Source organism: Scaptodrosophila lebanonensis, unplaced genomic scaffold (assembly GCF_003285725.1).
Source record: "Scaptodrosophila lebanonensis strain 11010-0011.00,11010-0021.00 unplaced genomic scaffold, SlebRS2 tig00000001-arrow-pilon, whole genome shotgun sequence".
In the NCBI taxonomy this organism is placed as follows: Eukaryota; Metazoa; Arthropoda; class Insecta; order Diptera; family Drosophilidae; genus Scaptodrosophila; species Scaptodrosophila lebanonensis.
In genome coordinates, this window is record NW_022060529.1 from 21,189,216 (window position 1) to 21,203,591 (window position 14,376).

At 36.8% G+C, this 14,376-nt stretch overlaps 2 protein-coding genes across 2 annotated transcripts; one reads left to right on the forward strand and one right to left on the reverse strand.

Moving 5' to 3' along the window:
- Positions 1 to 1,235: 1,235 nt before the first annotated feature.
- Positions 1,236 to 3,501, forward strand: LOC115633813. Its single transcript, XM_030531297.1, has one exon. The coding sequence runs from the start codon at positions 1,433 to 1,435 to the stop codon at positions 3,299 to 3,301; it is 1,869 nt and encodes a 622-aa protein (XP_030387157.1). The 5' UTR covers positions 1,236 to 1,432; the 3' UTR covers positions 3,302 to 3,501.
- Positions 3,502 to 12,172: 8,671 nt separating this feature from the next.
- LOC115632773 lies at positions 12,173 to 12,907 on the reverse strand. Its single transcript, XM_030530058.1, has 2 exons — positions 12,830 to 12,907; positions 12,173 to 12,751 (listed from the first exon to the last, which is right to left on the reverse strand). Exons 1-2 carry the CDS (start codon positions 12,905 to 12,907, stop codon positions 12,173 to 12,175), a joined length of 657 nt encoding a protein of 218 aa, XP_030385918.1.
- Between the last annotated feature and the right edge of the window lie 1,469 nt (positions 12,908 to 14,376).

Sequence of the window (14,376 nt, forward strand, 5' to 3'; positions counted from 1 at the left end):
CTAATAGAGGGACGAATTCGAAAACGCAAATTACCGAAACATTGTCTATAAGATAATTGTATCTCCATGAATGCATTGGCGCTCTTTTGAGCCCAAGTGAAGGACAAGCAGCTGATTTTCAAACACAATCAGCTACTTGCCAATTACTTGCGTTCATAAAAGCCCATTTTTTAGATTTTTAATTCATTTTTTAGACATATTTTACGCATATCTGACAACTCTCCCTCGCTGTGATTATTTAATAAACAAATGAAAACCCTTAACTTTGATTTTTTTAAAACTAAGAAAAAATTAATTTTTTTTGACATTTATTTATTTAAATATAATAAGCGTGCAATACTTCATAATAGTTTCTATTACATTTATATAATATAGTAGAACATTTCTCAAACTAAAGCAATTTAAACTATAAAGCTATCGATTATAGTTTATTTCTTTATTTGTTTATAAATTGTAGATCCAAATTTTGGTTTCAAAAGCTTATTTTATAGAAAAACCATATTTTTCTAGTAGTGCATGCACCCATTTAAGAACTAGTTTACCTGCCCAGAATAAAATATTAAAAATGATTTGAAAAATACCATTTAAACGGTCTTCGACTAAACAACCATATAAGGAAAACAATATTAAAACGATAGGTGATCTCAATTCTTGTACTATAATATATTAAATATTTAATGTAAAAAAATAATGTTGCGAACTTCCTTGAAGTTCCCGCTTTTTATTTTTTCATTCTAATTTTTGCCTGTTTTTCCTTTAGCATTTAATGTTAGATTTAAAGTCGACTATAAACTTGTAAATGTGTACAACATATTCAGATTATTATTCTTAGCTATATTTCTTTAAATAAAGCTACCTTTAAGCAATATATTTGTCAATTTTTAGGGAAATAAAGCACATAAATAAATAAATAAATAATAATATACAATATTTTACTTATTTTTATCAAAGTTAAAAAAGTATCCATGTTTAATTCAGGCTATTAATTGAATACACTACCAACCCATTCATGACAAAAACTTTTGCGGATTTTGATAAACTTATGGTAGCAAGAAGATCGATAAGAAACGGAGAAACGTGAGAAACATATTCGTATTCCGCAAACCTTTCTGAGATAAGGTTTGATTTAAAATGGTTTATGCTTATTAAGATTCCATTAAAGCTATAGATTGTAGTGGGCTAGTTCTGAAACTAAATAAAACTTCAAACTCAATTTGAAATATATACTATATATAAGATAAAAATACAAAATTTTCAAGTATTTTGAAAAATACCTTAAAAATTAATTAGAATGATGGAAGTTTTACACCAATCGAACTCCTATAATCCAAACATTGCTCTCAAGACCGATCCCTAAAGGCTCAGTCCATGGCAGCTGGACCGGAAGTGCTTGCAGCACAAAATTAAAAGGCTATCGCCTCTCATAAATAAGATGGAGTGGTTCCAGAAGAGAGAGGCTTTCTTTCACGCAACATGGAGCTTTTATGCAAATGGATGTAAGGAACGAATGCAAGACATACGTCACCGCGTTGGTCGAAATACTGACTTTATAGCGCATATTAAAGATCAAAAAGCTGCATCCTTTTTTCAACTGCTGACACGCAACTCTCGAAGCCTGCGGCCTCGAAGCACTCCCCTCTCAACTTCAAATACGAATAGTACTATTGCACTAGGAACTGCACCACACGACGCAATACCAGAGATTATTTACAAAGAGTTCGTGCAATGCTTTCACGATGAAAGCCCGCTAGGGAAGTTCTCCAAAGCCAGGCAGCGTCGTAAAAGAAAACCTAGATTCAGGCGCTTTACGTCCAAGGAGGAGCTCGAAAAGCTGGATGCTGAACAGGCTGCAGTGGAAGAACAATTAAGAAGAAGCACTAATCCCTATGCCGTAGAGGATCTAACAAAAAAGTTGACGGATCTGAAACTAAAACGCAATCAATTCCCGTCCAGCATAATTCTATTCAGTGCATCAAGTCTTGGTGAACAATTCAAATCCAAGAGATCTAGAAAGGAAGCAAAAACGGCCTCAACACAAAAAACGAAACTAACAAAAAAGAATGATAAAAAACGAAGTAGATTAGTGGCAGCGAAATATCTCAAGAGCTATAGCTGCCTCGATCTGAAATCGTATGAGAAGATGATCTATGATGATGATATCGACAAAGAAAATATACGAGAACGAACACTATTTAAATATGATCACGGCTTTGGGCGACGCATAAAGCCAAAAGAATTCCTTGCGAGTAAATCTAGCTTGGGCGACTCTAAGAGCATGCAATCACAGCCATCTATCAACATGAAATCTCCGCGGGACCCCAATGCCAATAGCTCGAACAGCATACTGACTGAGAACCAATGGTTTTCCGATTATGCGCACAGAAAAAAAGGATGGCTTAATCGTATCAGGGATATCGCTAGCCCAGATGAGGCTCAACCTCACAAGCCCGCAATAAAGGTGGATCACAAAATCTCAAAACCGAGAGTACAGAACCTACTTCACCAAGACAAACTGGATGAAATGGATTTGCAGGAGCAGCGTGCAAAAGCCGCACTTTTAACACCGCAACCAGATACACCACCAGATGTTTCCAGCCATCTGTCCATTCTGAAGAAGTATGAAAAGGAACTATTTTCACCCGCTGAGAGGTCGATATTGTCATGCGCGTCGCCCCCTTCGTTCAAGCCACTACTCATATCGGATCTTGTTGCGGAGTACAAAAGAACGCATAGCTTAGAAATATACTTCAATACGCTGTATCCGGGACTATGGGACTCTGTCATGGACAACATAAAGAAGCATTTCTCAGACAAGGAGCCAACAAAAGCCACAATAGAGCCGGCAGCACAGAGACAGCCTCCACCACCACAAAAGCCCAGACGACGCAAGAGACCGCCCACAAGGCCTCCAGAGACGATCTGCAATGTGCAAACGTGCTGCATTTGCGAGTGTTTTCAACGTGCACCCGAAGCAGATGCGGACTACATGCGGTATATGAAGCACAAACGTCAAAAGCTCGAGCTACGCTCCTACTATGCAAGAAGCATAATGCGCCAATGTCTGATACAAAAGCATACCGAGCTCGAGTCCATGAAACGGGAATGCCAAGAGCTGGAGCACAAAAAACATCAGGCGGTCGATGAGTCTATGGCTATGGAACGAGAATCAAAGCACAGCTACACGCGTGCCCTGCTATTGGGTTGTTATCAAGCCCTACAAATTTGCCAGCACATTGTCGAGCAAAAGATGCGGCAACGCAACATGCAACACGATAGGCATAACGCTATTGCCCAATTCTGAGAGCTGTTCGCCTATTTCACATGCAGACCCACGAGCTTAAATCGAACTTCTGCTTAAACTCGACTGTATTTGCATCTGAACTATACGAACAATTGTCGGATTGGGCAACAGTTGAACTTTTATAATTTTACACCCTATAACTATTTTATTCAGAGTGTTTAATTCGGCTAGTTAATGCAATAAACTAAATTATTTACGCAGTTATGAGTCGATTTTTACAGGAAGATTTTAAAAAGTAAAGAAGAAAATCGTAATTATGCAATCATTATTGGTTCTCTAGGAAGTATATCATTATATTGAAGACAAATGGTATAGTATTTTTTAAATGTGTTGCCTGTCGGACTATAACATATTATTCATTGAAAACTTAACACTTAACAACAAATTAAATGCATATTTATATGTTCATTAAGCTACGGACAGCCACACATAAACAACTTACACAATTATGTGTGAATTTTCAGGAGAAGGCTTAAAAAGTACATACCAAGTAACTAAATTATAGATTGAAGTATCATAACAAAGTACTTGTTACTTATAAAATGATTTCCCAGTCCGGCTATAACTTTATTCAATAAAAGCTAAATATTCAAAAAACTGCCTAATAATTGTGGAATATAGGATAGCAGTAGTCTTGGTTTTACTAATTTCTAGATCTTCTATCATAAAGTGAATAATTAATATAAGACATATTATTTATGGCCGCATAAGCTGGCCACGCTACTCAAGCACAGTTCTGCTCATAAATCTTTATTCCCTGACTAATCAAAGGACTGTCCTTGAAGTTGTGTTCCTCTACAAATTTATTTTCGGTACTGTCGGTTCTCGTTCCCTTTTAGGTCGTCTTCATTTCACAGTTCCTTGCAGAAGTAAAAGAAATTATCTCTTAACTCTTTTTCTTCAGGGAAAGAAGAATATGTTTTAAGAAAATAAAGTAGTATTATAAGCAAAACGAACGAATTTAACTATATGTATTCCACTTGGGATTCTAGGTAAAATCCATATTTTGTATGAGCTACTAGTTTACTTACGTTTCTTTTAATATGTTATAAACTTAGTTAATGAAAACCATAATCTTTGTAGCCCGCTGCCCGTCACATGCACTCTAATCGCTCTTTGCACATTTTCATTTACGTTTACTTTTGAAATGTTTGCTGAGTTCAATAAACGCCTCTGACTATAGTACAATTGCCTATGATTCGGGACATAGGTGGCCCATCGAATTGCAATTGCAATTTGATCAGGTTTCTACTATTAAGGATATTTCAAGGCTTCATTATAACGTTGTAGTATTATCACCTATTCCTAAAACTTCTGCTTTTTTTTTTAATTAAAGAAAACAAAATTTTTAAAATTTCAACTTGTTTTCACTTGCCTCTTCGTCTCTATTAAATGTCTCCCCCTTTTCGTTACAGTTTCTTGTTTAAGAGAAGTAATAAAAACAATAGGAAATTGAAGTACACACAAATAACAAAGTACATTTTTAAATTTTATCACAATCCCTTAATGCAGATTTTTGAACCAAACTCCATGGTGCGAGAAAATGTTCTAAATAAGGATTCGATATTTTTTAAAAATGAAAACCCCTACTCTAAGTCTAAAGAGTATAATATATTCCTGTCTCAGAACGTATATTCGAGTATATAGTATTTCTAATCAGCCTGGTCAAACGTGTAGCTATAGCCTTGTGCAACTGTACTTTCGCCTATATGAACTAAATCTGATAAACAAACTACCAGATGCCAGAGAAAGTTCAGGCTTATTCTCGTGTGTTTTTCGCTGCATTCCCTCCTCACCATAAGCTTTTAAATAACTCTCGTTATTGTGCCGAAATGTAAGCTCTAAAAATAGAGCAGCTGCCAGCAACAGCTGCCATTGTTGTTCCTGGTTTGGTTAGAGAGCCCTCCGCCCACAAAAGTACGTGCATAGTTGCAGTTCAAGTATTTAATTGCAAATGTATTTTAAAGTATTTAAAATAAATTTTTATTATGGGAGCACCTTTCTACTTAGTTTGTTACTTTTAAAACTATGTTCATTTTATTTGAACCTAACAGAAAGAAGGTTACACAATTTATAAATATTTCATTTTTCTTAAAAAATGCAGACTAACTTTTCAGCATTTATTAAATTTATCATTCATAGTAGTACTCATCGTAAAAAACAAGTTGAAATCCAACTAAAAAAAAATGATTGCAAGTCAAGTGTTTCCATGCGCCATCATCCATGGCAATTCCGCCTGACCTCAACTTAAAGCGAGCCCTTAAACTATCCAAATTCTCGTCAAATTCAACACAAAATTCCAAACTTCAGCCAGCTGCTCTTTTGACCTATGTATCTATCTATATATCTATATATGTTGCTTGGTGGCTGCCGGGCCTCAGCCGTTATGGCCATTCCCATTTCGCTCGTTTACAAGCCAGCAAACAAAAAGAATGTCATAAAAAAAAATCAAAGCCGAGGCAGCAAAACTCGGTCAAGTGTTTTGATATTTCTGTAAAGCAGCATAAAAAAAAAAATGTATGCATAAAATATTAAAAATATACGGCTTTTAAAGAATGCAAGTAAACAAGCGTTTTCTAGTTTGTTAATTTTTATTCCTTGCCAGCTCCGGTTTATTGCATATTTTATGACACTTTTTCAGCGCATCTCAGCAAATCACATTTTTAAACAAAAATGGACTTGCACGACCTTACACATGCCTTTGTTTTTGGGTCGAAATATCGCAAAGTTGGCTGTGAATGCAGGATCCCGGGTCACGCGCAAAAGTATGCTATGGAATATTTTAAATGTCGGGCCTGCAACTGACACCCCCAAAGCGAAGGTGAGAAGTGCCAAGGATGCGCCTGTCTCTGGCAACAAACTCATTTACGGCCAATTAAGTGACAGATTGACAACAGTCGGAGGGAAAAAAATAAAATAATGCTGGAGAAAAATTCCAGTGCATAGGGGCGTCGGTAATAGGCGAAGAAGCAGGGGTAGTTGTATATGTATGTGTGAGGTGCCTAATTAAATAATAACCAACTTTCATTTACTTTTAACGAGCTGCGCAAATTAATCAAGAGCAGGCAGTGACGCGGCAATAAAATGTAACTTCGTTTAAACTTTGCCAATTCAATTTACTTAAATTGTCGCAACGGTTGAGTTTTACGTAAATATTCAATCAAACATTAAACGGATACATTTATTAAATACATAATAAAGGTTTGTATTCAATTGTTGCGCACCAAATACGAATCACACTGGGCAGTAAGCTTTCTATTCATTAATTAAAAATAGCTAAAATGTTTCCAATACATCAAACACAAAAAAAAAAAAACGAAATCCGAGTGCAGAGCTGATTTTCACCTAATTAATGAATTGATGAAAACAAAGTTATCTTTTTGACGCGAAACGACGCAAAAAGAAAATCTCTGTCACAGAAACTGAACTTTTCAATTAAAGAATGAAAATACTTCGGACCACACAGATAGATGCATTTAATCCAACTGAATTCAGATGTTAAGTAATTGAAATGCTTGCTGGATTTCTTTAATGCCTTTTTCGATTAGTTAAAGAATAATATTTAAAAACAAGGGTATACTATATAAAAGGCATTAACTAAAATGGGATCCTATTTTCATTTTTATTTTTTTTATTTTTTATTTTTTTGAGGAATAATAGTTGCATTCTTACAAGTACAAGCCAATAAGGCTCAATTTTTCGGACTACTTTTGGTATCAAACAAAGTAATTAATGAAATACCCATGTATTCATTAACTTCCCAGATCATACATTTTTGTAAGGTTTACTCTCTAGACTTAAAGTTTGTTCGTTTTAAAATGCAAGCTTCAACAGAAGCTTCGTCTAAGCAAATCACACATGTTTAAAAAATAGAAATAGAATCAGACCACGAGTTAGGTCTTGTAGTTGTAACAAGTTTTTAAATAAAAGTGCTTAGGTTAATACTAATATCATATATACCGAAGGACAGTCTTGCAGACGGACAACTGGACATCTGGGCTATACATAAACTGCCATGTTTCCTTTTATGTTATATGCAACACAACATGAAGGAAAAAGGTCAATATAGAAACCCTGATACTATTACAAAAGGTTTTACATTGAAGTTTCTTATCTGCAGTTTAAATATTCCATAGGTTACAATTAGATTATTATGTCTTAAGGGCAATCAGGGAATTAAATTTTTCATGACATCGCTGAAAGCAACTCTCATTTTAAATGAATATCTATTTTTAAATTCCAACTTTCGACTCAACGCCAATTTGAATTTACATTGACAGTGCCTGCTAGACTTCAAAATTACACCCATAGGGCACAATCAACGAGATGGCTTCTATTCCCAGACACGCGCATATTTATATTAATATATGTATATGGTATATCTGTGTTTTTGTACACGCAGATTTTTGCAGAGGCATCAATCATACGCAGTGTGTGCCATACTCGAATAACACCATTCCAGACACGATAATCACATACGACAGCCAAACAGTTCAATTATCAGGGAGCCTTTTGATAGGCAAATAAAGCATCAAAGGAAAAGCAAATAATTCTCACACGATTTTCACGAAAAATGTTCCCAAATCAACATACCTTCTTCTTCTTCTCCTTTTGCGAGCCGAGCCAAGCAGAGGCAAGCCTTGCAGGCAGTAGCAGGCTTGTTGTAACTGTTGCGCTGTAGCTGTTTTAGTTGCTTTGCTTGTTGCTTTGGTTGTGGTTTGTTTGTTTGTATGTTTGTTGTTTGTTATACACGTTGCTTTAACTTCTTGTTATCAATATTTTTCAGCAAATTTGTTTGCGGTGTCATGGAAAGTAAGCCAAAATAAGATAAATAATGGGGGGGGGGGGGGGGGGGGGGTAATGCGTGTGAAGAGATGTGTTGAATTTGTTGGGGGAGGGGGCGGGGCACAAAACACAATTTTTGATGCCCACAAAGCACGTGTCAGTCAAATAAAGAAGCACACAAATGCACAAACGCACACACTTACATAAACACGTACTACACACATATAAATGTGCGTACATATGTAAATGCTGTGTGTACTTATGTGCTACTACATATGGTAATTTAGATTCTCGTTTTGCTTTCCTTTCTGGCTTTACTTTGCTTGTTGTTTGGACCAAATTATAATTTCATTTGCAATATGTAGACGCACACGATTGAATTAGGCACGTTTCGGTTTGGTTGCATTAACATGATTTATGATACATAATAATATTTTTTGCATTTCTTTTGCTTTAACACTTTGGACAAACAAATTTTAAAACAATTTTCAGTGATTTTAGCACTTGTGGTGCCTAATTTACGATTTATGAACTAATGAAATTTTGCACATGCGAACAATTTTGAATGAAATGCTACATATGTACTATACAATTTATGTATATGCATGTATCTATGTAGGTATGTGTACATCGTTCAGTTTTCGTTGCAATTAAATGGTTTTTACAAGTAATCTTTACTTCGGCTGATTTGATTTGTATTTTGATTTTATTTGTGCTTCTCGCAGCATTTCTCAAAATGATGTCAGCAACATTGTTGCCAACAACTATTCGCAACACGCTTGCACTTGAACTAGTTTTACAATTTAGTTCACTGATAACATTTCTCCAAGAAGTGCCCAGCTCTGCCCTAGGGCCGTCAATTAAAATGATTTGTCCGCTTTGCTACCTTGCCACGTCCGCTTTTCGAAGACACTCCACAGCAACTGTTGCAAATTTCGAAAAGACAACTTGTGGCTGCTCGCAGCATCTTTCCCATCACCAATACACACACGCAAGCGAAAAGCTTTGCCAGAGCTTTTGTCAAATGATAGGGAGATATATATATATATAGAGAGAGGCAGAAATTACAAAGAGCGGGAGAGTAACTTTAAATGTGTGTGCAAATTTGTTTATTGCGTGAGGTCTGTCGTCTTTCATGACTCTTGACTTCTATGGAGTTGTTTAAATTCTTATTGGGCTTTTCACAGACATTAAAAACACGGATACTTTTGACTTTAAAGATTTTTGGCAACAAAGAATTTAATATATAAGAGGCCCTATTTGCTTTATAAAATTCGCATAAGTACTTTATTGCAAACTAAGTTGTTTTAAAATGTATGTATTTTTTACGTTTAGATTTTATTCAGTTTGGCTTTAATTTTACCATCTTCTACTGTTTTTATCTTCGATAGACGCTTGTAAGTGTTTTCAGTGTGCCTTTTTCTAATAAATTATGGAAGCACATGGATATTTCTATAGCTACAGACTTTTCACTACATATTATGACTTTAATATGGTGAAAGAATAAAATTAAAATATACAAATGTTACAATATTTGATTTTTTAAGCACCAAAATCTATTCCGACTAAATTTAAAGTGACTTTGAATTGTTGAACAACGGAAAAATACTGGAAAATCTACTCTTATAATGGCTGTAACGTATGGAATTCTTATTTTTATTTCCCTTTTTGTAAGTATGTAGTTATTAATTCTGTATGTATTGTATCAAGTAACTAAAAGCAACAGAAAAATGATTCGGTTTTGCAGACATTTTTATCTCCTTAACAACCGATTATATAAGCTTTAATAAGAGCATCCACATCTCCTGTTATCATTATTTCGTTAGCTCTTAAGCTACCTGAGGAAATATCTTCCTCAGCAGCCAGTGCAATAGGAAATATTTTCCTATAAAATCAGCTTTACAAGTTTAGTAAACTATGTAAATAAATAAATTAAATATTTTGTAGCTTTCAGTTTGTTTATGTAGAGATGTAATTTATTTGTGAAATACTTAAATTGAACGAAAGTTAATGAAACTAAACTTAAACCACAGCTTCATCAAAAATGCCTAAAATTGTTGCGACAAGCTTTTTTTAAATGAAATTAGAAGCTGCACTTGAACTAGAATTCGCATCGATATCGATAATTTAGAGGCATAGTTATTTGTTATCGATTCGAAGAAGCTCAATCGTCAATAAGACATTTCTTTCTCTTTTCCTCTCTTTCTTTAAATTGTAAAGTTCACAATCTTTGCTTTGTTTTTATAAGCCCAACCAACAGTTTAAGCATTTGGCATTCTCAGCCAGTTTTTGTAAAAGCTAATCATTCTTTACGGAGCACACATTAGATAGAAGGCAGCATTCTTCTTCTATAGTGCAACCTTCTAGTTATTCTCAAGTATTCTCTACCAATAATTGTAGCATGAAAACAAAATGCATGTGTAATGTATTCAGTGTTCATTAAATAAGAAATATCTGTGATTTATATTCTTCACTTAAGGTTGACCATTTGATTTAACTAATTTGTTAACTTCCTATTTATTTGGCCCAACATACAAATACAAATATAATATAAGAATTCCGCTTCTTTGTTTGTTTATGTGAATGTGATGTGTGAGCGATACGGTCTACCAAAAGCAACAGTTACCAATTTCAGAGAGCGAATGTGAGAGAGAAAAAGCAAGAGCGTGTAGAAAAAGCTCTGACGTGGGCATCCACACACACACACACACACACAGACACACATTGATACACACACTCACATGTGCGCCCCCACGCACCCATTGGCATTTGTCCAATAGCAACGCTTTGAATCAACACGCTTTCAATAGATTATGTCGCACATTAACAGCCTGACGCACACGAACGGACTCACGCACTCACGCACACACACACACACACACACACACATACTAGATGAGTAGCTATAGCTACAGGTGCAGCAGCAGCCAACAATGCTACCTACTGCTCAAGGTTCCAAACGCTATCCTAGCATACAGTGAGGACACACGTTTGGCAAATTTATGGTGCCGAAGGACGACGACGACTACGGCTAATTGATATGATAAACAAGCAGAGCAAACTGTAGCATACATTCGAGCGCGCCTATCGGCTGTTGGCCATCAACGCACACTCTCACGCACATGGCTTCTTTTTTGGCACGTAATGAGAGTGAAATTAAATTAAACGCACACAGCTCTCAAACGGCAGTCAGTGGACACATTAAACACATATTTCAATTATGGGGGAGGACGCTGCAGCAGCGAGTTACAAAAATAAGCGAAACGTAATTATGTTAAACATGGACAAACGACTCCTCGAAGCCTTCACTGCCAGCTGCCAGCATTTGTCCAATTTATTGGCATCGGTTGTTGCGAGATTGCGGCAGCAAATTCCGCAAAAAATTTTAATTCCATGCTACCCATTTATATTTTATTTTACCTTTTCAATTTTACATGTATCTGATGCTTATACGCTTCTATAAAAAAGTAAGAGCGGGAGGCGTAACAGAACCAATATTTTTCCTTTGTTCGATCGTCATTTTTATATTACTTACATTCGGTTGTCATGACATTATAACGGCATGTCCATACCTACCTAGCATCATTAATATGGCACCACTTCAACGGGATATGTGGCAACCTCATTCGCCTCCATCGGTACCTGTTGTTACAGCAACTGTGCGCGAGGCTGCCACATCGACGACTTGTCGATCGATACATCTCCTCTACCAACAATGCACGCTAACTTACCAGAACTTGAAAAAAAACTTATTAAATGTAAACTCTATAGATAAAAAGATCAGTTAAATAATTATTAATAGAAGGCTATTAATCTTAATATTTAAAAAAAAAAAACAAGTTTACTTTGGGATGCACCTTGTACAAAGCTCGTTTTTGGTTAACCTTTCCTGACATTTTAAATACAAATAGTGATGATTAGAGTTAGGTGAAAAATCAAAAACGTTTGATTTAAAACATAGCTCATAACTTAAGCTGTTAACTAGACAATTTTAAGATATTGTTGCTATGTCGTTTGTTGTTTAATTATGATTTATCTGGTACATTACATTAACTTTCATTTCATGGACCAGGCCTAGACAATGCCTTAGTGTTGCTCTTTCTCCTCCCTGGGTAGATTGCCCCAATAGTGACCATTATAGCCAAGTTGGTGAAGCGGATATTGCGGTATCATGTACTCCACTCGCTGATTGCGACGCATAGCGCACTCGAAATATCTTCGAAATGCGTTAAACTTGGATGTGTGGCACTCCTCCGAATTGCCATGCTCGTAGATCTCACGCCTGATGCCCAGCCAAACGGGTCGATGTTCATGGGTTTGATTGTAAACGTTATTGGAGAGCCACTTCATCACTCTGGGCTTATTGTAGACAGTGGAGCGACCCATGCATACAGTGCTATATTTGCTCGCTGATAGATAATAGTCGAATACCATTTTGGACTCTAGACGCATGCGCGGTATGGTGTAACGACCGACAATATTGAAACGCGTATCCTGCCAGATTTTGCCAAAGGTAACGGCCCAGGGATTGTACACCCAGTTCCCAAATTCATCGGTTTCGAATTTTGGTATGGAAATGGTTCTTTCGGTGGCCGCGACGGTTTCATCTTTGCCATCATCGTCACCAGCTTCGCCCTCACCAGCTCCACCCCCACCAGCTCCGCCCTCACCAGCTCCACCCCCACCAGCACCTGCACCTGTAGATTCACCTTCGCCTGCCGCTGGAGGTTCACCACCACCTGCACCTGGTGCTTCGCCTTCAGCACCGGCGGCTGCAGTTGATTCTTCGCCAGGTGGGGCCTCAGGTCCGCCCTCAGCCATAGGAATGACGTTAGCCGGAGGAGCACCGCTAACGGGAGCAGCACCATCAGCCGGAGCAGCACCTTCAGCCGGAGCAGCACCATCAGCCGGAGCAGCACCATCAGCCGGAGCAGCACCTTCAGCCGGAGCAGCACCATCAGCCGGAGCACCACCATCAGGCGGTGCAGTGCCGTCAGCCGGAGCAGCACCGTCCCCCGGAGGCTGGATGACTTCGTCTGGCCGTGCCAACAACTTCACGTCACGATGCTTCGCCTTTGTGACGTTTTTCAAAGTCAATGGCCGGAAACCTCCTGGAAATAGTCGTATAGCATGATGTGCCGATTCTTGTGCAGCCGCTCCATGATCCCCCACCTTGGAATGGTTGCCAGTCACCTTGACTGGCACTGGCCACGCTACTTTTTGTCCTGCTGGACGTACTCCTGGCTTAGTTGTTGAGCGAGCCAACGACCTAACTGTGGTTTTATGTGTGGTGGGATGAGTTGTGTGATTAGTAGTGGTCCGATTTGTTGGCCGGACTAGCAATGGTACGGCCTCATTCCCGATGGGTGTCAACTAAAAGGGCAGCACTATTTAGTAGAAATCGCAATCAGCATTCCATTCCATACTCACGCAAAGGACGCAAGCGAAGCTCAACAGTACTAAGAATTTTTTCTTGCTCATTTCGCTAAAAACGTTATCCACTTGCAATACTTTGAAAATTTATCGGTTCGTATAGGTGCGTTTATTTAATATAAAATATAGCTATATATATAAATGCTTTTAATGGAAACACAATGAACTCGAATCTAAGGTCTGTGTTTGGTGTGTTAATAATACTAAATAAATTTTTGTTGCTATACGTGACAAAATCTCGAGTGCTTATGAAATTGAAATATATGTTCAAGCATGCTTCGAATCAAGAATATTCAACTCATTTGACAGAATCTTAAAGCATTCTTTACATTGACGCTGAAAAGCTACCTTCGACTATATTGAAAATATAATCAATTCTGAAAAAGTTGTAAAGATGTGAGTTACGTTCGGAGTTCGAGTCAGAATGGGCTTTTGGCCCAAACAAAAGGGCCTGAAATTGGCTTCAAAAAAAATATAAAAAAAAAGAACGTGCATGCTTAATACATTTTTCGTATTTCCATATTAAATCATTTTTCCATTTTTTCAATTCATAGTCTACATACATATTTAAATATATACTTAACTTAAGAGTACAATATTGGCTTTCATTGGTGAAATGAAAATGAGCTTAAATTAATAAAGTTTTTCATTTAAGAAGAGAGTTATCATGTAACCTAAGGATTTCTTATGGAACCATAAAATACATAGTATTCACAAATAAATATAAAATTAAATATATGCAATTGAATCAAGATGCAATGCTTTAACTTTCATTTTTTAAGATGTTTCTCTTATTAAAGAATTCCTGGGTTAGGTTTTCTCATATTGATTAAATGTTTTTACAAAATAAATATATT

Excerpts from the sequence above, each read along its gene's own strand:
- LOC115632773 (XM_030530058.1), bottom strand. The coding sequence starts at position 12,907 with ATGGCTGAGGGCGGACCTGAGGCCCCACCTGGCGAAGAATCAACTGCA. Across the intron at positions 12,752-12,829 it reads CTGAAGGCGAAGCACCAGGT|GGCGGAGCTGGTGGGGGTGG; the intron begins GCAGGTGGTGGT and ends GGAGCTGGTGAG.
- LOC115633813 (XM_030531297.1), top strand. The coding sequence starts at position 1,433 with ATGGAGTGGTTCCAGAAGAGAGAGGCTTTCTTTCACGCAACATGGAGC.